The sequence below is a fragment of the Drosophila serrata genome, unplaced genomic scaffold, assembly GCF_035046125.1.
Source record: "Drosophila serrata isolate PLE 108 unplaced genomic scaffold, ASM3504612v1 contig_382, whole genome shotgun sequence".
NCBI lineage: Eukaryota > Metazoa > Arthropoda > Insecta > Diptera > Drosophilidae > Drosophila > Drosophila serrata.
The window spans coordinates 5,099,623-5,125,181 of record NW_028257280.1 but is presented as its reverse complement, the minus strand read 5'-3'; the positions used below and the strand labels follow the sequence as shown (position 1 = coordinate 5,125,181).

At 35.7% G+C, this 25,559-nt stretch overlaps 1 protein-coding gene across 3 annotated transcripts; it reads left to right on the top strand.

The window, feature by feature from the left end:
* The first annotated feature begins 110 nt into the window (after window positions 1–110).
* Window positions 111–23,832, top strand: cindr (CIN85 and CD2AP related). 3 transcript variants are annotated; one of them, XM_086840613.1, is made up of 8 exons: window positions 130–953; window positions 12,357–12,603; window positions 12,691–12,802; window positions 13,146–13,713; window positions 15,340–15,507; window positions 20,876–21,508; window positions 21,581–22,694; window positions 23,511–23,832. In XM_086840613.1, exons 1-8 carry the CDS (start codon window positions 941–943, stop codon window positions 23,551–23,553), a joined length of 2,898 nt encoding a protein of 965 aa, XP_086696739.1. In that variant the 5' UTR covers window positions 130–940; the 3' UTR covers window positions 23,554–23,832. The 3 variants fall into 3 exon arrangements, with proteins under 3 accessions (XP_020811390.2, XP_086696739.1, XP_020811392.2); XM_020955731.2 differs by lacking the exon at window positions 15,340–15,507 and having other exon boundaries at window positions 111–953; XM_020955733.2 differs by lacking the exons at window positions 130–953; window positions 12,357–12,603; window positions 12,691–12,802; window positions 13,146–13,713; window positions 15,340–15,507 and adding an exon at window positions 18,426–18,555.
* The last annotated feature ends 1,727 nt before the right edge of the window (window positions 23,833–25,559 follow it).

Here is a 25,559-nt window from a genome sequence, read left to right as displayed (position 1 = left end):
CATGAAAAATCGACCCCGAGCTTTTACACGTGTAGACGGATAGGATGTAAAATGTTAAGTTACAGCTTCGGATTTCAGAGTGACCAAAACAAAAATATCAAAAAATATCCAACAAAATATCGCGACATTTGGGCAAACAATATTTTTATATCTTCTTCACATCACTTTCTGAAGAAAAACCAAACAAAAAAATAAACGGTTGCTTGTGGACGTCGGCGTTTCGCGTTTTTTTCGCTTTTCGCCGCCTGTGTTGTTACCAAAAAGTTAATTAACAAGAAAAAAGAGAATCGCAATAGGCGGTAGTTTGGCGGCAAGATTGCATGTTTCAAATTTAAAATTACGAATTAAACGAAGTGCATAGTGGCGAAAATCAATAGCAAAGCAAAGTAAATAAAGTGCATACGAATGAGAGTGGAAGTGCGAGAAAAGCAATAACCAAATGCAAGTGCGTGTGGGAGAAGAAAGCCAGCGAATAGGAAAGGCAGACGAAGGAGCCAAGGCGAAGGAGTGGATAAAGAAGTGCATTGAGAGACGAGAACAATAAATTTCGGTGCGGCGGCGTTGTTTTTTAATTTACGTGACGCGAAATTTAATGCGCTCTCGCAAGCCCCGTTCTCGCCCTCGGTCCCCCGCATCACTCTCTCCGGCTCTCTCTCTCTCTCGCTCTGTTGAAATTTAACTGCGAACAGGGTCAAAATAAAAACCCGTCAAAAGAAATACTTGTGTATATATAAAATTCTAGGTATTTCCTACCGTCTTTAGTTTGTGTTACCTTCGCTCTTTATTTTCTTTTTTGCGGTTAACGCGCGCGTGATTCATAAACTCGATTCTGTTGTTGTCGCACTTAAGAAACAAAAACAACAAAAAAGAATCTGATACGGTGCATTGAACCTGCTGAAATCATTGGTTACCAGTAGGCAGCAGCAGTAGCAGCAGCACCATGGATAATAACGGTAAGTTTACAAACTCTCCAAAACTGCAGTTTGTCTCGTGAGTCTGTGTTTTTTTTCGCACCTGGCTTTGCTTTTCTAGTTTTGTTGTTTTTTTCGGGGTGGGTCCGCCTATTTTTGCCGTCTTCCCTTTACGCGCCATATTCGCATTGTGTGCGCCCCGAAAATACCACTTTTTGTTATTGTTGTTGTTTTTCGTTCTGGGGTGGGTGTGTCCGCCTTAACCCAAGGACACTGGGTTTTCTTGTGGAAATCCCTTTGGAATCCCTGAATCTGACAAGGAGGGAATTTTACAAATAAAACATATAGTTGTGCTATAATCTTGAAGGAAAATATGTAAATCTGCATTTCTTATGAATATTTATTTATTTTCTTTAAAAAAAAAACGCACTTTTAAAACAGTTTTGCTTTGAAAGCCATTTAAATACAACTTATACAAATTGTTAACTTATAGTTTTCCTACATATCTATGTAATAATACTGAAACATTTTAAAGATCTTTCTTATAAATAGGTTTTAAAATGTTTAACGGATTTCCCTTTTTCTTTTTCTTCTAAAATATCCGTTAATAATTTAAATATCTTAAAAATTTCACCACAAATATATTTAAAAAAAAATTAAATAAAAAAGATACATGTTACTACATTTTAACAGTCGTAGTTAATCAACAAAAAATATCAAGATTTTTCTTAAACAAAAAACAGGGAAACCGGTTTTTATTCTATATTTTTCAGCTGGCAGAAGAAAAGGTCTTTAAAATGAGTATTTTTTTTGTTCGTTTTGATGATTTCATGTAGCTATAAATTTACACTGTTAAAGCGGTTGAAAAGCTTTAAACCCTCTCACACCCCCTTCTCCATAAGCCCCTTGAAACAAAAAAAAAATCACAATGGGGGAACTCGGAAAAAAAAATGTTCTGGGATGCAAATTAGTGGAAATGTTCTCTCTTTTTCGCCGGTTAAAAATAAAAGTAACTGTGAAACAGGCAGAATTTTGCGGTTTTTTTGTTTGGTTTTTTAGGGTCTGAATATAATGGGTTAATTAACTCTCTTAGAATTCTTGTAACTTTTAGAATAAAAGGCAATTAATCATGTATTGTGTTTCTTGATCTAAAGTAGCTGAGATATATAATTATTGGCCCAATTTGATTCAGCTTTGTATTGTAGTTACAAATAATGAAACAAATTTATAACTATTTAATTAAATGAAGTTCTAAAATAGATTAAAGAAATGTATCCCAATTTTTTTTTTTTTTTTTTTTTTTTTTAAAAAATGCTTTACTAAGTGAGCTGAATTTTTATTATTGTACAATTACTGTAGTATAGCAACTTTTTTACAATAGTGAGGGGAGAAGTTCAATGGAAAATGGAAGGAAGGTCCGGGGGTGACCATGCTACTTACTACCGGGACTCGAACCCGGACCGGCAGTGCTACGGGTTCCAGTGTTTGTCGTCTCAACCCTTTGAGCTACCACCGGCGGCAATGTATCCCAAAGTTTATAAGATACTTTACAAGTAATTTTAGCAAAGCAAAAGTGATTTGCAAGGTTCAACAACTCATTTTTATAGTGCATTTTTCTATAATACTTATCACAACAACTCACCAACATTTCAACAATAACCCATTTTCTTAAGCTTATCTTTTTTTCAAGTCATAAATGTCTGCTCTAAAAATTGAGACTTGCTATTATGATATGCTTGTAAATAAAAACATCATTGTTCCAATTAGAGGTTACTTGTTAATTGCAAATTTATTGAATTAGCCTTGGACTTGGGCTGGAAGACCCCAAGAACCTAAAATAGAATACTAAACCGAGTGAGCTTAAATATTTTTTCAGCAAATTCACTTTCAATTATTCAGTTATTTTTCAAGTTTAGCTTCTCTGTTTCGATTTTTCCCTTGACAAGCTTGACCCTTTAGGTGACCCCTTCCGGCTACTGTTCAATGTTCAGCGGGCAGATAATCCCCAATCGATAGGAAATACTACTCCTACTAAGGAGAGGCGGGGCTTTGCCGACAATATTAATAAATCTTAATGTGCGCGACCCAACCTTGTTGTTATGGCTTCTTTGTGGAGGGACCCCAAGATTGTGCAGTCTTTGTTGCTTCGCTTTTCTTTCTTTATAGTTGATGTTGCCGGCTGATAATGGGAAGCTGATTGAAAGACCCTCCCCCTGGTGCCCCCTACAACCCCCCAAATATGCACCGCACCCGTAGCAGTCTCTACTGATGATGATGATGATTTCTTTTGATGAACAATTTCCAAAAGGGACAGACAATGGAAAGGCCAGCAGCAGCCTCATCTCAGCTCTCTATATATGTATATTATATACACTCTTTGAGTTACATTTGCATCCCAAACAAAGCTGCTTTCTTCCGCTTGTTTAAGTGATTCGGTTTTGCTAGACAAAAAAAAAAACTAAAAATAAAAAATAAAAGTGGAAATGCGAACAACAAAATGAAGCGTTTATGTAACGACACAGGCACAATGCTGGCCACAATGGAAATCAATGGTCAACAAATGAAAACAAAACATTTTATCAGATTTCATATTTGCCATTAGTTTACTCACTGCACTGGGAAAATAATTCATTTAATATAAGAAAGATTAATTGAAATATCTAGAACAGAAAAAGAAAGTTTGAAATTTGTTTTCAAACTTAAACATATCATTTACCTTACTCAAAGGTAGCTTAAAAAGTAACAAATTAAGTTTTATTTGAAGAATTTACTGAATCAAGTTCCCTTTCTTCAAGTGATTTTTATCTTATCATTTCTGTTGGGGGACTTATGATATTTCTCCAGCACTCCTTTCAGAGACCAAGCGAGCTTTCCTGACATTTTAATAAATTGCCCTTGCCACGCCTGGATTTTGCCTTGAATTGTCTTTGGCGTGGGCTCTAAATCGCTGCCAATGGGTTAAATGAAGAAATGGTATTGCCAAGCCTTCATCCTATTAGCCAACTGTTTCTTTCTCCTCTGCTTATAATATTTTTTATGTATATGTGTGCTGAAATTATGAGACCTGATGGATTGCTTTATGACTCACTGTGAATTCGCTGAAAATTGTTGTCACGAAAACGGCGAATTAAGAGAAGAAGTTTGGCGAAAAGGGGAATACTCTATCTATAAGAGGAGTGAGTCATTGATATAAAAAGGGAATTTACTATGAAATATGTATAAATTTAAGTTTAATTTAATTAATTAATTTTTAATTTGTATATTCAATTTATATTATTATACAATATTTTAATTGGCTTCAAGTTTAGATATCATATAAAAAAGGCAATAAATTTAATTTAGAAATATTAATAATATTTTCTGCTTCATTAAACACATTTAAATACGATTGTATACACTGCTCTAATCCTTTTTTAACTATCAGCTTGACATTTATATTTCAAAATGATGTTTATATATCTAAAGTTCTTTTAAATCTTTAATGGGTGACTTCCTTGTTTCTGATATTAAAATTCCGTAGAAATACCCAACGGATATGCCTCGAAACGATTGTACATTTTTAATGTACATAAAAATAAAGCAAAAAAAATATTTCATTTTTGTTTTTCCTTGCAAGTGAAGCGTACGGAACCGCTTTATTGATATGCAAATATTTTTTTTTGCTGCTTACTTTGTTTTTTATTATTATTTTTATTAATTTTTTGTTTTTGCTGGTCTGTTGCATTCAACAGTTGTGCCTGCGGGTGACTCAGTCCTGGGGTTAAATGAATTTGTATGGCAAAATTGTATTTAAGCTAGTTTTTTTTATATATATTTTTTTTTTGCGCCTGCCTGGGCTTATCTTATCGCTCTTTTCCTCAGACTTGTGTGCTGCCTTATCACAGGGGCGAGGGAAATAAATAGAAAATTTGAGATATGACCAACAGTCTCTCTATTTCTCCCTATATCTCTCTCAACGATATATGTTTCCGTTCTGATTTTAGGAGAATAAAAGTATGCCAAGTTTGTTTAATGTTTGTTCTCTGCTCCGAAAAAATCAACTTGACTTTGTCTTGAGATCTTGTGTTTTTTTTTATTTGAAGAAAAAATGAAGAAATATGCGGGTTCTTTTCTACCATACCATAAAGAGCATTCCATATACATACCATATCAATGAACTGATAAGCAACTGAATGAACTCCAAGGTTTCTCTTTTAATGACACTTCAAGTGCTTGGGCGGAAAGGGGGATTAAAGTGTAATATATATTCCTAGGAATTCTATGGCGCACAATGTTTGTATTTGTTTTATTTCAATGTTTGTTTTGAGTTCTAAATTGAAAATCGTTAACAATCAATGTGTCTTGATTGAAATCTATGAAATAGGATGACGATCATTGTTCATTCAATAAATTAATTTTCCTTCGAAACCTATATTTTCTTTAATGTATAATATTTCTAATCCAACATGGCTGTCTTGCCCTTTATCATTTCTATTAATTAAATTAATAGAAACTTTATAGTAAATCTCTTTTTTGTTGGGTACACCAAATTTTAATTATCAAGTCTCCAATGAAGTAAAGAATATAATCGAGTATAGAAAAAATATTACATTTCAGTTAATAAAAGGAATAACAAAAAAAACAAAAACTTCACCAAGGAACATATACAAGAGCTTCAACAAAAAAAATAGATCATTTCAGTTAGTGAAAGGAATTAAAAATACCAAAAGCAAATGCTCCAACATTTTGACACCGAATTTAAACCAACAAGTCACCAATGCAGTAACGAATATGATCGAGTATAAAAAAATCAGATTATTTCAGTTAAAGAAAGGAATTAAAATAAAAATTAAATAAGTCATTATATCCATCATCTTTATTAACTGTAATTGTTGACGGGGACCAAGTTTCAATACCTACAGCGAAGATAATTTATGTCTCCATACCAGAACATTAAATTTAAAGAAAAACGAAAGAATTGTAAACTTAAGAAAAGCAAAATCATGCATGTATCATGGGAACCCATGATACGCAAGTGCTAAACAGCGACAGCGTGCAAACATATGTCTCAAGATGAAAAAGTCGAAAAACAATAATAAAGCAAGTATGAAAACCAAAATAAAAGTAAATCAAAATAAAAACCAAATAAATATCAGACTGAATATGAGAGCAGACCTTCACCCAAGGCTGCTGCCCGAATACTGAATAATCTAGAGAAGCCTAGCCAGGCAGGTAAATTAAATCGACATGGCCAACTAGGATGTTTTACGATGACGATTTTTCGAACATTCGAGTTCAAAATGCAACCCAGTGAAAAATATCGATTCATCGATATACATAACACTTGCACCTTAAAACATCGACAAAGCTTATAACAATAGTTTATTAAATAATGTAAGAATGCAATTTCTAAGTGTATTTCTCTATATTTTCAAATGGTCACGCGTGGCAATGACGTCACTTGGCCGTGACTTAATCAAACTTGAATGTAAATGCTTTTATTTATTTATCGCTCTTTAGTTTTTTTTTTTCTTACCAACGATAAGGGTCGTTTCCCATTATTATCACTCGGTTTGGCCCACTGATAACAGTGATTCATATAGAGTGCACTCAAAGTTCTCCTGCTCTCTGTCATTTTTCTCTGGTTTTTTCTCTGTGATTCCCCCAATTAAAACCAATTGAAATGCAGCTCGTTTTGGCGACAAGTGAATGAGTTTACTGACACGCAATGTGCGCCCTTGAACTTGAGCAATTGCCTGTTTTTTTTTTGTTTTGTTTGAGGGCCAGCAAAAGCTCATAAGTCAAGGTCAACAGGGTGTGCTCAAGGTTCAAGGATGTTTGTGTGTGTGTGAGTGTGTTTCCTTTGAGAAATGAAATATGTATGTATAAAAAAAGGAGGTAAAAAAGTAACGACGGGCCAAATATTGACTTGGGAAAGCCATGGGCAGAATTTGTGCGGTTTTTGTTGTGAACTCAGAAATTGGTTTTGAACTTGAAGTTCCAACCCCTGAGCTGCATGCAAAGTAATTATAAAGATTCTTGGCAAATATCCTAAAAGGAAACATCTAGAATTTCAAAGCAGCTGGTGTTTTTATGCTCAGTCTTGTAAGAACATCATAAGAAAGGATTTAAAATACATATCTCGGCATAGAAATTATTTAAAATATTTTTTAAAGCTTTAAGGTTTTAAAATCTTATCAAAAAGTCTAGAAAAAATAATTATTCTTAACTTATTTCTATTAAAAACTATGATATTTCAATATATACTGCAACTTGTGAACCTTTACCAATCAATAACCAAATTGCCAACGCTTCTGTATCTGCCGTGAAGCACTTAAGCCTCCCCGCACTTTGTTGCCCCAAATAAAACAAATAAAGGTTTTAACCAGGTCATGCCAGTTTCCAGCTGGAAAACCCGCCCCCAAAAAGGAATAAAAAGCAGAAAAAAAACAAAAACACAAAAACCAAGCTGTCAGACAGGTCAGCAGCTCCATTCCATTAACTTAACTGAACCAAACCGACGCAGTTCCTTACTTATGCATGTGGCTAACCCCTTCTTGGCCTTTTTCCCCCTTGGGGGGAGTTTGAGCCGGGCCAAGTCGAATTGCGTTTGCTGCATATTCAAAAGTCGAACTCACGCAAAGGCAATTTACCGTTTACGGTTCATGGCATCTCCCACCGTCGACAACATCAGCACCATTGGAACCCAAATACATTGAAAAAAAATTCTATATTAAAGTTAAATATTTAAGTTGCAATATATATGTACATACAAGGCTCTTGTTATAGACAATTAGAAGGGCTTAATAATAAGATGTTTCCGACTAGATTATGCCTTTATAAGTAACTCTAGCCAGGTTGCTACTAGACCCTGTTGGGAATTGTAATCCTATGAACTTAATTAGTTTATAAATATTTTGTATATTCTATTACTTATTTTCATTCCACTACCAGAGCTAGTTGGGAATCATAATTTTTTGAGCTAACTTTCTTTCTATTTTATATTTTCAATATCAGAACCTTGATTCATAAGACTTTAAAAATGATTTACGTTATATAATTTATAATGTTTTTAAGACTCAAAAAATATTTGTACTAATTATTTCTTAAAAAAAAAAAAAAAAAAAAAAACATTTATTTAAGTTTTCTGGCAGATTTTGGTAAATTATTACTTATTTTACATAATCTAAATGTTTATTTAAATTTTGTTATATATAAATTGTAGTATATATTTCTTAAAAACCTTATACTTTAATATTTTTTCTCGGTGTATTACAACAACCCAGAGCAATGAAAAGCGTAAAAAACAAAGCAGCAAGAAGACAAACCAAGCAAAACCAAAAATTCAAAGGCAGCCAAAACTGATAGTTAAACCAATTAGCATGTTCTTGTTTGCTCACCTTTGGAGGAGGGGACAGGGGGTGGAAGAGAGGGAAAGGGGGTGGTGTTGGGAGGTATCTTCACACACACTTTTCTACACCTACACGATGCGAGGTGTTTGCTTTTAACGGACCTTTTTTTGAACTTTGGCCGCACCCTTGGCCACCAATGAAAATGCAGCTGTTTACCGAAACCGGATCGTTGGTAGCAAGTAGAGTTTAGCCTGCTTTTTATTATATTTTGTAATCTTTTGAATGCATCAGTTGAACTTTATATTGAAGGGGGAAAAATAGTGGAGAGAGAGAGATGGGGGGAAAGCAGCTGAAATTACTCAAGTTTTTTATTACTACGATAATGCTGAAAATGTTTGTGCAATTAGTAAAGTCTTTTATTATGCGTTTTTCTTGTTAAATGTTAATAGCTTTATTTAGGGATTTAGAAAATAGTTTTAAAATATAGTATCTTCGATATATTGCTTTAAATATGTGATACAATTTAAAAAAATATTTAGCAACGGGAAATTACACATATTGTGTAGATATATTTGATATGTCTCTCTGTAATAAAAAAGCATGAATGTAAAAAGTTTATTAAAATACTTATTAATAGTTATAATTGAAAATATTTAATACTATTTTAACCCTAGAAACTGACAGATTCTTAGGCCCTCACACCTCAACCTGTTTTCTGGACATAATATTTAACTATCCAGTAACTGATTTGCATATCTTTATGGTCGACATGATGTGCTGTTTGACATTGGGGAAGCTAACGACGACACAATACAAAAACACGATCTGATCGGAACGATCACTGATATTGCATTATATATACATATATATTTGCTGAGTGCAAAGGCAATTCCACCCACAAAAAACCATGACAACGATGCTGCTGTCATGCGATTTTCACCGCTTTTGACACATTTACACATTTGGTTTTCCCATTCGGCTCAGGCTTTTCACACGATTCCGACTCAGAGCTGCGTTTCCTCGCTTTCCATCGCTTGGTGCCTGCTTTCCAACAGTTTTCCACACTACAAAAAATCAATATTAAATACTAATTTGAACAGAGAGATTTGTAGAATCTTAATATCATGTAACAAGGAGATTTTGTTTTGATTTATTGAGAGAAAGTGAAGTATTATTAAATATATATTTTTGTTTATACAAAATGTATTATACAAAGAATCTTTTAGTACATATTATTAAATAGTTTCAAGTATTTTATCTTTTATTAAAAATATATTTCAAAATCATTTAATACAAAGTCGCAATTAAGATAAATTTCTTGCCGTGACGCTTTTCCAGATGCCGCCCATTCTTGGGCCCCCTTTTCCACACATTTCTCCTCCATTCTGTGGTCGGTTATTATTGTTATTCAAGCGTACCCATCGTTCGCGCATATGAGCGAAAAAAAAATATAAATAAATAAATAAAGAAAAACAAAAAACACAAAGAGAAAAGCGGCAACAAATCGTAAAAGCAGGAAGATGAAAAAGTTTGAAAACAAAAACCGCATTAAAGGTTCATTTGGCTGTCACTTTGTTTGCCTTTTGCCAACGCGCGTAGGTTAAACAGTAAAACTGGGAAAGACTGAGAGATGCTTAGATACATGGCTATTCAGGTACTCAGATACTCAGATACTCAGATACTCAGATACTTAGATACAAAGGGGCCAGACGGCTGCCAGCTGGCCTAGATACAAATTGGCACTCAATGGAGATGGTGGCGTGTCACGAGGTGTTGTTGTAATGGAATTATTTAGAACTGAAGAAGATGAAGTTCATTTATAAATTTTATAAAATATATTTAAAGTATTTGTAATTAATTTGTTGAGATTTTCCTTAAGATATGAAAAACCAGCTTAGGAAATTAATATAACAACATCTACACTCTACAATCTACAAGATTCACTCCTTTTACTTTTTATATCACAGTTTTCTTATAAAATTTTCCCTTTAAAAAACCCCTAACATTTTATTCAGAACTCACGAGTACTGTCCCATCTTTAGTTGTCATTTTTCAGGCTTTTCTTTAAAGACATTTGACGTTCCATTCGACTTTTCCTTGTCCCCTCGGTTATTGCGTTTGCTTTAGCTTTTGCTGCAGCACTTTTGCCACTTCATCGCCGGATCTCAGGCGGCTCTTGGGGGAACTGGAACTCAAACTGGAGCTGCGGCAACCAAAGTGAAATTATTATTATTCGCTCTTGACGAAACGGCTTTTGGATTCGATTGGCAGCAGTCACTTCAATGCTGGTGGCCCCCATCCCATGGTGGTGTCATTAAAAGAAATGTTTAGAGCTGATTTGAAACGAGCGTGGAAAATGGAAAGCATTTTGAGACGCCTTAATGTCATCCAAGTGATCAGCTCTCAATGGATGAATTTTACATCCATTAAAATGTTGACCAACAGTGAGAAATGTCTGCAGTACTATATATCATCTTATTTTGATGTTTCAATTTGTATAAAATGAACTAATGATTGCTAAAGATCTCTTAATGTAATATAATGTGTTAGTTTTCCTTTTATATTCAAGTCTCTTCTATATTTTCTAATTATTTCATAATATCCCAGAAGAAACGTGAACTGGAGTAGTAGAATTCTTATATGTTACGTAAAATAGAGTAACAGAAAGATTATTATTACTCACTACATACTGACCCACATAAAGTATTCTTTCAAACTGTAAAAATGAACCAACATCACGTATGTTTGTTGCCGTGGAATTTATTGTTATGTTTGCTTTCGTGTTTTATTTGCTGGCCTAAGCCAATAAGCGTTTAAAATGTGTTTATGCCGTGAAGAGTCATCGATACTCATTCTTAGACAACCTGAACTCTTCTCTATAGGGTATTTCCATCACTCACAAAAGCCATCAAGCACTTGGCATAAAAATAAAAATAAAAATAAAATATAGAGAGACAGATATAGATCGTATAAACTGAGTCAATTGTGCGGGGGCAGCAACCTCCAAAGCCAAATAAAGTTTAATGTTGTTGCTATTTAAATTTTTTAGCTGTCGCCTTCTGTGACTTGGGGTAAATATAGTTTATAAAGCTGGTTTTTTATTATATTTTTTTTTATAACAAAATGTCAGTCAGTCATGCTCTTATTGTTTTCAATATATGTATGCGTCATGACAAATTGGACTCTGGTGGGGCTAAAGATGAAGATGAAAGCGTGGATGTGTTAAGGGGAAGTCTTTAAAGATTAAAGTACTTTCTAGCTTAAACTTTAAACTTTTAAGTATTAAAAAGCTAAAGAAAATAAGGAAATGTATAAATATAGGTAGATTTTTAAAGTAGGTTCTAGCTTGCCTGCTGCCAGAAATTTCTATAAAATGCATGGAAATAACATAGTCTAATTTCAAATTCAATGAAATGTTTATCCAAAAATTCTCTTACATCAAGTCGTGCTTGTCCCTATTTATTTATGTAAATACTGTGGTTTTCAAACTCACAATTTTAACACCCTTCCCTTCCACTCACGACTTTATTTGTGACTTTTGTTAATTTTTGAATTGGATACTATCCCTTTACTGTCTTTTAACATATAGAAGTGACCCATATACATGAAAGATTTGTTTGATTTATTGATGGATAGGATGTCTCATTGGGAGACTCGTGATTTGTCATCGCCCACGACATAAATTGTTATTCCCGATCCGTACATGGAGTGCCATGTAACTTTTACTTTTTCAGCGGCATTAAAACACATACAAAATGGGGGAAAAAAGCAAAAGACGAATGTCACGTTTTTCAAGGGGTATGGGGAATGGATGGGATGTTAGAGTAGGTTAAACATTGCGCAACCCGATACCATTGTTAATATTTGTACATGTCATGTGTATAAGCCATAATTGAGTAAGTTATTCTTTGCAATTTCAGCTTTGGCTTGGAAAGAAAAGTATTTTAGAATAGTAATGCAGACATTAAGGAAGATATTTATATGAAAATACTTTATACTTAAATACATAATAAACTATTGAGGGAAAATATAATTTCTTTTACAAATATATAATCTCAAAAGGTTATTACTATCAATTCTAATTAAACCACATTATCTTTTTCTACCTTAACAGTTTGTGCAATAGTCGAATACGAGTACGCGGCCAAGGAGCCGGATGAGCTGGATCTCCAGAAAGGTGCCATTATCCATCGAATTAAGCAGATGCCCGGCGGCTGGTGGCAGGGCACCTTAAAGTCCAATGGAGTCACAGGAATGTTCCCGGATAACTTTGTTCGTGTCCTGGACTCCAACATTAGTAGCAATGTCAATGGAAATGGAAGTGCAGACCATAGCGATGAGGGAACATCTGTCCAGTTGAGGTTCGTTCCTTTGGGTTTAATTTTTATGACGCAATCCCTAAAAATTTACATATTGTTTTCGATCTCTCTTCCTTTTGGCGAATTCAGGGACAAATCCGAGACTTCCAACCGCCGCTGCAAAGTCATCTATAGTTATACACAAGTCAACGACGACGAGCTGACGCTGGCCGTGGGTGATGTCATTGAATTCCTAGGGGAGGTGCGTACACACACACACACACCCATACACAGGGTCAAACCAGGAAGGGGGGAGGTGGTGGGTGGGTAACGCCTGCGCTACCCCCATTTAACCTATTGGGCCAATAGAAATTGAAATTCGTAAAGCACTGAGAGAAGGCAGGGCATACTTGTATATTTAAATGAATATTTTGTAACCTTTAAATAATAATTTAAATGTACAGAGTATAAGTTATTTAGAAGTCATGTTTTGTGTGGTTTACTTGTACCAGAACCCTTTGCATTTCTCTCAGTGCTTTACACTCGGCTATGTCTGTTATTTTCACTCACTGTGCCACTTGGCTTTCGGATTCATTCCCATTTAGGTCGAGGAAGGCTGGTGGCGCGGTCGTCTGCGCAGCAAAGTCGGCGTCTTCCCATCGAATTTTGTGCAACATATCGAACCGTCACCGATTTTGGCCTCCAAGCGGCCGCCAACAATTGGCGCCACCGTGACCACATCATCCCTAACGGCCAAGGCGGTAAATGTAGCAAGTAGCAGTAGCAGCACATCCACATCCACATCCGGCACTGCCACAACGACTGGAACAGCAGCAACCACATCGAAGCAATCGACCAGGAGCAGAGCCACGGCGGCAGCAGCAGTCACATCAGCTCCGCCGGTGGCGGAACCAGCGGCCATAGGATCAGTTATTGGAACGGGTGCAACCGGTGCTAATGTACCCATGTTGCCACCGAAGCCACAGCGGGAATACTGCCGGGTGGAGTTCCCTTATGCCCCCCAAAACGATGATGAGCTGGAATTGAAAGTGGGCGATATCATCACAGTGATCAGCACCGAGCTGCCGGATAAGGGATGGTGGCGGGGCGAGATCCGGGGCAAAGTTGGTGTCTTTCCCGATAACTTTGTCAATATGCTGGCACCATCGGAAGGTGAGTTTTCACCACCAAACAGCACCCGGCAACGGGATTTTCCCAGAAACTCTGGCATTGAATTTTCAGTTTTATTTTTATCTCGTATTTTTGTTTTCTTTCGGTCTGTCAAGTTTGTTGTCATCAAGCCAATCCACCTCTCATCTCAATGCATCCCCTGTCTCTTTGTTTACTCCTTTTAATTGGAGGCAATTTTCCCCCGAAAACGCATAGGCTGTAAAATGGAAAACTCGAGTCGTTAGACTTGGAAATTGATCTCGTGACGTAGCCATCAGCCGGTGCTGGGATCAATGTCAATAAACGTTTGTTTTGATAATTGAATTAATTAAAATATAAAAGAGACGCCAAAGCCGAGCCCCTTCCCATCCTCCAGTGAATGCGGGATTGGCTGCATTTTCCCTCGGATCGTTAGTTTTTCATCGTGTGTGCAAAAAAATATGTTGATATGACTTAATTGCCAGTTGCGAATATGAATCAGATAGCTTTTATTACCGGGATTATTTTAAACCCGGGGATTTGTTTACGCATAGTCTTTTTTTTATTGATTTGTTTAAGAGAGTTTTAATAAGTCTTTTTAGTGGAAATAAATATGGAAAGTGAGTGTAATAGTGATATATTACTTAGAGAGAAAAGCAATCAATTAGAGTTTACTTCATATAATTAAATAGTCATTTAAAAACTAAGCCTTAGAGGTAGAGACCCTTAAAAACAATTTTTCCCTAAACGCTTTTACTTAAATATTTACCACTTTAGCTAGCTTGACTTCCCATTTATTGCAAGAGAGTAGCAAATACGATATGATATATAGTCTTAGATATGGAGTTCCTAATAGTATTATCAATTTTTATGGCTAGTTAGTTTTCCCAATCGAATCGCTGGCACCTCAGGTACATCACATCACATCACATTACACGCACCTCACGCACTTTACGCACTTTTCAATTGAAACATTCGTTTAAACCATATCTTTAAGATCGTTTTTTATCCCCTCCTCATATTCCTGTTTTTTTGGGTATGAGTTTTTTATGACTTGCGTTTTGTTTGAAGACATTTTTTTATTGGACACTTTTTTCCTTTCCTGTCTACCTGTACCTCGTATCTCTGTTTGTTTATGTATGTACACATTTTTGTATATTATGATGATGACTCCATGTCGTTGGTCTTTCTCTGTGTAATTTTTTCCTCAACACTTTTCTCTTCCTCTACTTCCCTTTCTTCTACTTGTAACTCTCTTTCTCCTTCTATATTTTACGATTTTCTTAAAAATTTTTCGGTGTTTAATAATGAAACTATATACTACACTACAATGAAACATGTTGGAAAATATTAAAAAAAAACAATAAACATGGAAATAATTGAACGGTTTCGTTGAAAAAATGTTTTTGAAATACGACAAAACTATTGATCAACACTGAAATTCTTGGAAAATATTAAAACTATCTAATAAAAACTAAAAAACACTACAAAATACTGACAATATTTTAAAAAAATGTTGAAAATTCGGAACACGCTAAAATACTATAAAATACACACTGAAAAATACTTCAAAACACTGCAAAATTCTACAAAATACTGATAACACTGTACACTGCAAAAATAAATGGAACTGCATAATGCAAAATGCAGCTCTTCCTCCCCCACCCCGACCACGTGCCCGTACTCGATCCGGAATGAGAACCGAACCCGGATCCGGGATTATAGACCCAACCGGAGTCCGTATTCCACCGCGGACGCAGCGCGGCGGCTCTTTCGAGTTCTTGGGCGCGCGTATGGCCAGCTTTATCACCACGATTTGTATGTAAACGAGTTTTTCCAGTAGGCAGCAGTCCAAGTCTACCTCTTGTTTTCCCTTGTCCCCGTTTTCCAAGCTCCTCCCTGCCTCTAATTTTCCCCCTCTGCAGTTTACTTGTTTTTTTCGGCCACTTTTCATTTTCCTTTCTCTGTCTTGGCTCGGTTTGGTGCCTCCTTGAGGCGTTTTTGATATGAAATGGAAAATTGCTGCCTGCCCTCCCCTTCCTGCTGCTTCTTCTGCGTTGACCATAATTTCTATGATTTATATTTTAGCTTAGTTGCATATACTCTATTGGCTTAAAAAATGAAGGGTATATTGATTATGATAGGTGGTTTATAGGGGAAGTATGGTTTTGATTTGAAAAGTATTTAAAGAATGTAGTATATTTAAATATATTTTTTAGATTTAGAATTTATAATGAAATTATTAAGAAGGCTAGGAATTTCATTTCCTTGTTTTATATTGATTGTTAAAGAAAATTTGGATTTAACATTTAAAATATAGTTTCATTACTACTTTGAAAGCTACTACTTTTGAAAGCAAATAACTATTTAGTTTGTATTTTTAAAGAAAGGAAACTTTTACTTTTTTTTTAACATTCAAGAAGTTTTAAAAGAATACATTTTTAAAGTCTTTGCTTTTTGAAATATTTATAAATTATAAAAAAAGGGGCGTTTGTTTATGCTTATTTCCTTTAAATCTTTAAAATTCTATTTTCTTTTTCGTTAGCTTTTGGTCAAAAAATGACTCAGTAAATAAATAATTATGAAGTGGATTTTTCCCAAGCTCGCTCTACTTTTTTGCTAAAAATCATTTTAATATACATATATAAAGAATTATGAATCGTTGTTTCTTATTTAAGAAGCTCAAAACATGATTTGCCTTGTTAGCTTATTGTCTCTAAAATTATTTCAAGTATATAAATATATATAAAGAGACTTTTTGCCAAGTTTATGTACTTTAAAAACCTCAAAACTCTCTTTCTTTTTCCGCTTTTTCCTGTTAAATTTTTTATTTATAGTTCAGGGTATTTGAATATCCTTATATGGTGACCTCTTGTTTTTCTTGTGGGGGACCCTCACTCATCTTCCGCTGTATTGCTTTATTTATTTTGATTTCTTTGGCGTTCGCAATGCCAGCGGCACAAGACTGCATCCCGGGGATTGGGAGGAGCAGGAGTTGGAGTTGGAGTTGGAGTTTAAGCCAAATAAAAGCGCTTTGTTTATGATCGGTTTTTGGTTTTCAATTTGGCGTTGCATGTTAATGTTTGGGTTGCCAGAAGGAGTTTGTTTTGTCATTTGCATCGTTTGGCAGCAAAACTTGTTTGTTGTTTTGTTTGCTCGTTTGCGCTTTTTACTTTGCTTGCGATTTCCCCGCATTCTGCAAACGCCTTGCAATTTGTTGTTTTGTGGAAAAGTTGAAATATTATAGTTAATTAATACAAATTATTTCGCAGCATACTTTGCGGTTGCCAACGGAATTTGAGCGGTAGTTTTTTGTTGTTGTTTATTTGTTGCTATTTGAGCTTAGCAAAATTATGCTTGGCATTTAATTTTTGCTTTGGCTTTTGCTTTTGTCAACGTCGCAGTTTTTTTTTGTCTCCACCTTCGACACTTGAGCAGCAGCACCAAAGCCGATTCCAACGGCAGCAATACCAACAACAACATCAACAACAACGACACCAACATCATTAAAACACACAACAGTTGTTGTAACTGGTTTTTGGTGGGTTTTTGTTTTGTGCATTTTACACGTGGAAAAAGTTGTTGAATTTTTATACAAAAATATTATTTTTAAAGATGTTAAGTCTAATCGTGTAATCAATAATTTTAATTCATTATTTGGAATATGTTTTGATGCTTTTTTAGTTAAATAGGTTACACACAGCGGTAATATAATATTTATTACTGATTTGTAATCCAAATAGTAGTTCTGATTTATATTTTGTTTATATGGGAAAATATATCTAAATATTTATTTATTATTATTCAACTTTTTATCTATTGATGGTAAAAATATGAAATTAAAAAAAACTCACAACTATCCCAAAAATGCATTAATTTTAATTCGGAAAGCTTTCCTATCTTAGTTTTTGTTAGGTTAATAAATCTACATTGTTTGTTTTAAATTTGAAGAAATTAAAATTTTTTGTTCAAATTTTGGACAATTTTGGCCATGACATCTAAAAAAAATTAGAAAAAAATTTGTAATTTTTATTTTCGTTCGGACATGGCTAAATCGACTCGGCTTTTCGTGCTGATCAAGAATATATATGATTTATAGGGTCGGAAATGATTTCTTCACTATGTTTTAAGCTCCTGACTGAACGTTAATACCTTGCAAGGCTATAATAAGGCGTGTGTTAATATTTACATATTAATAAATATATTTAGATCTAATAATAAAATAATCAAAAACATATTTAGCAAGTTTTCCCGTCATAAAAGTGAAAAGATTAATTAGATTTATTCGTTTGGGAGCTTCTAAAAAATATTTATATTGAAGATAGCATTAATTTTCATAAATAATTAATATTTAAAAGTATAAAAACCCCAATGAAACCTGCTAGGAAAAGGGCTCAAAAACCCTTTCTCTCTGTGTAAGTCCCTCTTTGCGGTTACACTCTTTGTGTCTCTCTTACCAGCAACGCTCTCTTTGATCATTACAGGTGCTGCTAGGTGATCATGATCATCTTCATTAGCGGCATTTATCACAAGGCGCGCGCTTCGCTTGTCTGAAGTGTTCCCCTCCGCTGCTCCTTACCTGTCTCCTCCCCAAAAGCCAAGCCCCCTTTGTTTTAGATTTTTAGTTTATCAACAAAGTTGCAAGAGAGAGAGGCAGAGAGCCAAAGACAGGTAAAACAAAAAAACAGAAAAATAAGTTAACAAGAGAGCCCGTTGCTTTGGAGAGCGTCTCAACATTTTTGTTTTGTACCTTTGGCAGCGTTTTTGTTTACCTTTTTGCCGTTGTGGGTCTCAGTACGATTTGATTTCTTGACCATTTACGTTATTGAAATATTTAAAGTCGGCGCGCGGTGGCCTTAAAAAGAAGTAATTTTTGTTGTTTTTATTACCACTTTTTTTTCGGTTTGCAGTGCGTGTGCTACAGTTACCGTTCGTTCTGGTGGCTTTCTATATTACATTTCTTTTTTACTTTTTCTTTAACAATTGCATTCGTCATTACTTTATATAGTTTTGCCACCTGGCAGAAAAGAAAATTCTTTGCTTTGGCGCCTTTTTTTTAGTTTTGTGGGGGCACCATTGGACTCTTTTAATTATGGATTAAGTGTCAGACCAGGTGTAAATTAATGATTATAATTTGCTGCGTGCTTTGGCGTAAAATGTTTTGGATTCAAAGTCATCATTAAGTCGAAGCTGCCAATGCGAGTTCGTTGCTTAAGTCTTTCGTTATTGGTTGTGTGCGTGCTAATGTGCGTGCCGTGTGTGTGTGTGTGTGTGTGCATCTTGTGTGTATTTGTAAGAGCCGTTGGCAACTAAGAAAAAAACAAAAACAATCGAGAAACAACAACACGACCATCATAATCATAATAATGACAATCACCCAATGACCACAACACGCTCAATTACTCAATGCTTAAAAATATCAAATTCGCGCTGCTCTTTTTTTGTTTTTTCCACCATTGCAAATTTCATTTTATATTGCAGCTCTGTTTTGTCATTAAAATCCAGTGAAAGTCTTTGGAGCGGCGCACAGTCTGCTTTTCTTTTTTATAAAAATAAAATTATAAAACTCGACCATGACAAAGGCAATTCTTTGGTCGCTTAACTTCCACCTCTTCAACGAAAATGATTTTCGGGTACATTGGTTAGTCCGTGGGAATCGAAAGATTGATTGGGTGTGTCTAAATTTGGACATACTTGAGGCTTCAATTTCGAGTAAATAAAAAAGCTAATATACATTGAGACAAGCTGACTGACTATAGATGACATCACCAGAACAAGTTAGATTATAATTAGAGATGATTGCTTAACCTAGTGGGTGCTTTCATAATCGTAAAAACAGTTGAAAAAGTTAGGTGTTAAGTGGGAAAATAGATAAATTAATAGATAATATTCAAATAAAATTCTATGAATTGGGTTATCTTACATATTTTTATAATTTCGGATATAACTTTTCCGGAAAATACATTTTAAAATTGCTCTTATCTAAGTTTCTTTGCCTTGGAACTCTTTTATCAAATGAATTACAAAAAATGGCTTTGTGCTTTACATTTAATTATTTCTCTTAATCTTTTCCTATATTTGATTATTTATATTCAATAATTTCTTGTATTATAACTATTTAAAAATTTGTTTATAAAAATTGTTTTATGTATGAGAAACTCGTATAATCAGTGCCTAGATAAAGTTAAAAAATGTATTTTAAACTCTTTTTTCACTTCAAAATTTTTAAACATTTATTATTAAATGTAATTATATTTTATTTTTTAATTGAGAATACAAAATAAAATTTATTAAAATTGTAAATGTGTTGTAGATAGATAGATACATATATACCATATTGATTCACCAAAAGCAACTCAATTCTTTGTTAAAAAATATATAACACAAACTAGGAACCATCAAATTCTATAAATAATCATTTAGTTAAACAATAGACAGAGCATTCATAATTCGTTTCTTAAACTATAGCTTTCAAGTTTCCTGTTGGCTGTTTGCCATTTCTTTGGGCCTGACCTTTACACATTTTAAGTTTGTTACTCAATAGTTTTCGTTGACTTCACTCTGCTTTGGTTTGGCTTTTTCGGGTTTGATTTGGCTTTTGTCATCGCTGCCATTTATTGGCATTTATTTATGTTCGTCAGTTGTCGTTGTTGGCCATTTGCCGCTGCTCCTACGCCTCAGACTCCGAGTCAGACTCAGATTCAGATCCAGATTCAGCTCCAACCTTATAGCTGGGTTTGAGTTTGTCTTTGGGTTGCGAGATTGTTTGGTTTTTTTTCTTGCTATTGTTCGTTCGAGTATTATTTCCCTGAGCGTTTCAACATTAGTTTTATTGACATTTGGCAACAAGTTGTCGGCATAGAAACCAGTTTTGAGCTGTTTCTGGGCCCTCAGCTGTTCTCTGCCCAAGATGGTTAGTCACGGACAGCCTCATCTTGTATATGCGGATATATGAAATGCAATGGATATCGGTTGGGAGATAAAAAAGAAGAGTAAACATAAATTGATTAAATTTGAAAAGACAAATTACCGTAAATTTGTTGATTCATATTTAGTTTAAACCTTTGCCGTGTCTTTTAGCCGATATCCACTGTTGGTAAATAAACCTGAAACGTTTGCATGCCAATTTCCAGGTGCTAATTGCGTCCACCGACACTAATCCATGACTTTGTTTACCGTTTTGCAGTTGCCCCCATCAACGAGCCGCCAGTTACCACAACGCAGCCTCAGACGCAGCGGAAGATCGGTAGCATTGGAAACATCAATAGTACTGCCAATAGCACCACCACCAGCCACATGACCACGACGAATTCAAGCAATTCCAGCACCACCACGGTGACCTCGCAGCAGCAGCAGAAGGAGCAGCAGGTTGGCGGCAGCTCCTCTACCACATCGAAGGTGTACATCAAGAAGACGGGCAGCAGCAGCAACAGCACCACAAGTAGCACCACCACCAACGCTTCCTCATCCTCGTCGGCGGGTCGCAAGGAGAGCTTTGGCTCGCGCGATTCCCTCAACGACATCCTGAGTGAGACGGGTCTGCCCACCGGCAATGTGGCCGCCCAGCGCAAGTCGCTGGAGAACAAGAACCTTGACCTAACCAAGCCACCGGGAGTTGGAGCAGCAGCTGCCGTTAGTCAGCAAAGGAATAGCACCAGCAACGCATCCAACGCGGTTACAGCGGGATTAGTGTCTTCGGCGCTTAACAAGAGTCTGGAGAATATGGATGAGAAGGTCAAGTCACCGCCACCGCCGGTGCTCAGCAAGAAGCCAAGTGTGCCGCTCAAGAAGACTCCCACTGGTGGTGTACCTGTGGCAGGTTAGTACGATGCATTAAAGCTTATAATAAATATATAAAAATCCTTACTAATGCTTCCATTATTATTCGCAGGTAATCTTCTCGGTGGCAAAAAGAAGAATCCCGATGGAAAGCTCACCAGTGCCGTATCCCATGATTTGGCAGATGGACTCACAGCCAGTAAAATGCTCACAGGATCGAACCAATTGCCAGATGCCGGAGCAGCAGGTAACTTGGTGATGCGAAGGGCAGCCACTATTGCTGTAGAGGACACAGATTTTGATCGCGTGGAGCGAGGTTCGATCCTCACGGATATGCGACAGGGCAGAGTTAAGGCCCCGAAGCGACGACCTCCATCGGCAGCCATCAATGTACTTGGAGAGAGCAATAATAACTCGGTGTATGTGAACGGCAGTGGAATGGGTGGAACCGGCGGCGGAGCAGGAAGCGCCAGCGAACTAAGTGAAGACGGTGGAGCAGGCGGAAAGGCCACGGCAGCGACAGCTTCCTCCGATGACAACTCGACGGGTGAGGAGCCGCAGTTGGCCAAACCCAAGCCACGCGAGTGGGAGAAGAAAAAGGCACCCTGGATGGAGGAGCTCAAGGCCTCGCAGGTCACGAGGAAAAAGACCTCGCCCAATGTAGAGCCACGCGGAGCCTCGGTGGCCGAGCGGACATCCAAGCTCTTTGCCGCTGATCAAGCGATTATCAGTAGCAGTAGCAGCAGTAGTACCACCACGAAAGTGCAATCCTCGGCGGTTACATCATCCATGTATGTGGAGAATTCGACCAGCAGTAGCAGCACCACCACTTCCACAACCACCAATGATGCCATCATGTCCCGCAGTCTGACTGCCGCTGCCAAGGCCACAGCTACAGCCACAGCGGCCAGCAGTGATGAGGAGACAAAAGCAACGCGGCCAAACAGTTTGTCCATAAGGAATCAGCGAAGTGTCTCGCCGCTGGTCAAGAGCTCCAATGCCAGCAGTTCACAGTCGCAGGAGGAGAAACCCAGCCAGGGCCTGAATAATCACCATCAGGATGGCAGTGGTGGATCCACGCGGGTTAACCAGCTGGAGCAGCGAGTGGAGAAGCTGGAGGGATTGGTGCAAAATCAACAGCGTACCATCGAGGAGCTGGTAAATGCCCTCAAGTCCGAGGCGGAGCGCGTGAAGATTCTAAGGAGCGAACTGGACAAATACGCGCAGTGCGTGACGCAAGTTTGAGCCAGCTATGGCTGTCTTTTAGCTAGCTTGAGTCCTTGATTTGTTTTAGCGTGCTAAAGAAACTCTACATTCCCAGGCCCATAGAACGTAGAACGTAGATGACCGTACCCAAGACAATCCCAAATATCTGTGCTCTGTGTGTTCTGTACTTATATATATATATATATATACATATATCCAGAATGAACTACTATCCCAGAACTGGTGTGTTGCGATCAATCGGTTTTTGCATGCCAAAATCGTTTCGTATTTGCGCTAATTCTTTTCTGTAACCATTCCTCCCCTTGATATAATCCCTGTATATCTGATATATCTGATAATTTCGATAAGTATTTTTTATACATTCGTACATTCGGAGAGCGAACAGAAGAGGATGTCGACATTGTGTGTGATTTCTTTTAACTGAACGCTTCGATTCGATTGCGATTTGTTTTGTTTATATATACGATTTATGGATTATTTTTTAAAGATGTGTATTAAAGTTATGAGTAAAACTGTACTATAAACTATATACTAAACGAAGGAGAGATAACGAGAGAGAGAAATATATACAAAGTTCGATGATGATGATGCCTAAAACTTAAGCAATATCCAATAAATAATGCAAAATAAATATTTCAATGTTTTCTGAATGCCTTTATTTTTTATTTTCTTACTTCCATGTGTTTTTGTTGTTCTTTATTATTTCCTAATTGACTGATATAGATAGATAGCGATATAGAGAATTCCACATATCTAATACCGGATAAATGTGAACTAACCTTTTGATACAATCTATCTTTTTTATACAACAACAGCAAGCAAACACGCCGTGGGAAGTTCGACAATTGGATGTTCTAATCGATCCAAGGAGATCGTTATCAATTGTTATCAGCTAGAGATGATACATATATTACCTGTACAGAATGTATTCCTCTTTTCTTTTGTGATAAGCCTTCTGCATAACCATCTGCTAACTGTAGTTTAATCGAATCAAATCTGCTTAGCTAGCGATTCCCGCAAATTATCCCGATTGTTAGCAAAATATGTTTCGCATTTTTTACCGCTTAAAAGTGTAAATATAATTGTAAATTTAATATGGGAATTACATATAAAATAAACATTTCTTAATTAGAAAAATCATGTGGTAGTTCATGGATTGTTTCTCATTTGGTTATATTTAATAAAGTAAAAAAGAGAAGGGTGGTCATGGTCTTGGGCCTTGGTTTAGAATTTTAACACATATGTATATGTATAATAAAATTTAATCTCATGAAGTTTAGTTATTAGAATTTATCTGATTATCTGGCATTGATTAGGTGATACTTTTGGGGTTGAAGGGCAATCACTATCACTATCACTAGAGATGTTAACACTAGGTAGGGCACGGACAGACTGAGGGCAGCGCGGCCGGTAGTGCCTCTATTTATAGTCGCCGACTAGAGAGAACAGAGAAAGTGAGAGAGCGAGAGAAAGCGTCAGGCCGAGAGAGGTGGGGAGAAGGTATATCTCTAGAGATACACAGAGTCATACCGAGAGTGGGAGTGGGAGAGAGGAGGGCTGTGCATTTTCCTATATATTTAACGATCGTTTCTATTGCAGCTATATGATATAGTCGTTCGATCCATCCCGATTAGACATACTTATGAGAGTATATAGAACCCCAATTACAACGTTTTATTCAGATTCAAAACTGATAAACATAGCATGTGTAGAAATGGACGGACGAACGGATTTGGCAAGATCGACTCGGCTGTTTATGCTGATCAAGAATATATATATATATATATATATGTAGTTTATATTGTCATAAATTTCACATTGTCTTCTTAGCATAATTCTGATTAAATTATTATACTTTGGAGGGTATAATATTATTATGATTACTAAAGGATTGTACACTGTTTATTTTTTTAACATCATCTTTTTAATATTGTTGTATAAAGTTAAACTTTAAAAAGTTCACTAATTATATCCTATATCTATATATAAGAAGCCCTTTATGGCTTATTTACTAAATAACGTATTTTCTTTCAATTTAAAAAATTGTCTAAACCTGCCGTACTATAATTATAGCCGAGTTTATAACCTGGAGTAATGTCTGCTATAATGTAGAAAAAGTAGAAATATATGTAAAATTCGTGTATAAATATAGGAAAAAGTTAAAGTATTATAATTTAAAACATTTTGTTTGTATTTTAGAAGTTTAAATAAATTTTATTTTAAACCATTTAAACAGAAAATTTTTCTTTAAAAAATCTCTAATAATATTTCTTTAAAAAAAACCTTAAAAATAGTTCATGAAAATGAAGTTTTCTTGGAGCTCAGCTATGGCTCTTGATAGTTGCAATACACAAGTTCAAAATGTTTAAACTTTAGGTAAAATGTTAAAAATAAACAATGTAAAGAGACAGGTGAGCTTTTGTGTAAACACAACAAATGATTTGATCTTGTTTAAATATTTGTTCAAATAAAAGAAGTACTTCAACTTACAGGATAAGAGAAGTATATAAAAGACTGATCAACAACAATACCATTAATTAAGCTAGCAAGTTCTTACAATAATAAAATATTTACTGAGGTATTAACACTCAATCAAAAACAATTAAAGTCCAGCTAAAACATTTGTTTTGGCTTAAATCCAGTGGACTTCAAGCTTATGCTGATACTAGTTTTTAAAAGTGTTCAAAGTTTTTAGCAAAAGAGAGAACGTCTTTCGGGTTCATTTGTTTGTTGGATTTGGCGGATTTGTTTGGTGGCAACTGTAAGCGTTAGCAGCAGCTGTGTTTGCCGTTTGTTCTGTGGCCAAAAGACCAAAAAAAAAAATAAATAAAAAAATAAAACAAAACCTGAGCACAAATCGAGTT

Coding starts and splice junctions, on each gene's coding strand:
- cindr (XM_086840613.1), top strand. Junction 15,508..20,875: donor CAGCTTTATCACCACGATTT/GTATGTAAACGA, acceptor ACCGTTTTGCAG/TTGCCCCCATCAACGAGCCG. Junction 22,695..23,510: donor GAACTGGACAAATACGCGCA/GTGCGTGACGCA, acceptor ATACAACAACAG/CAAGCAAACACGCCGTGGGA.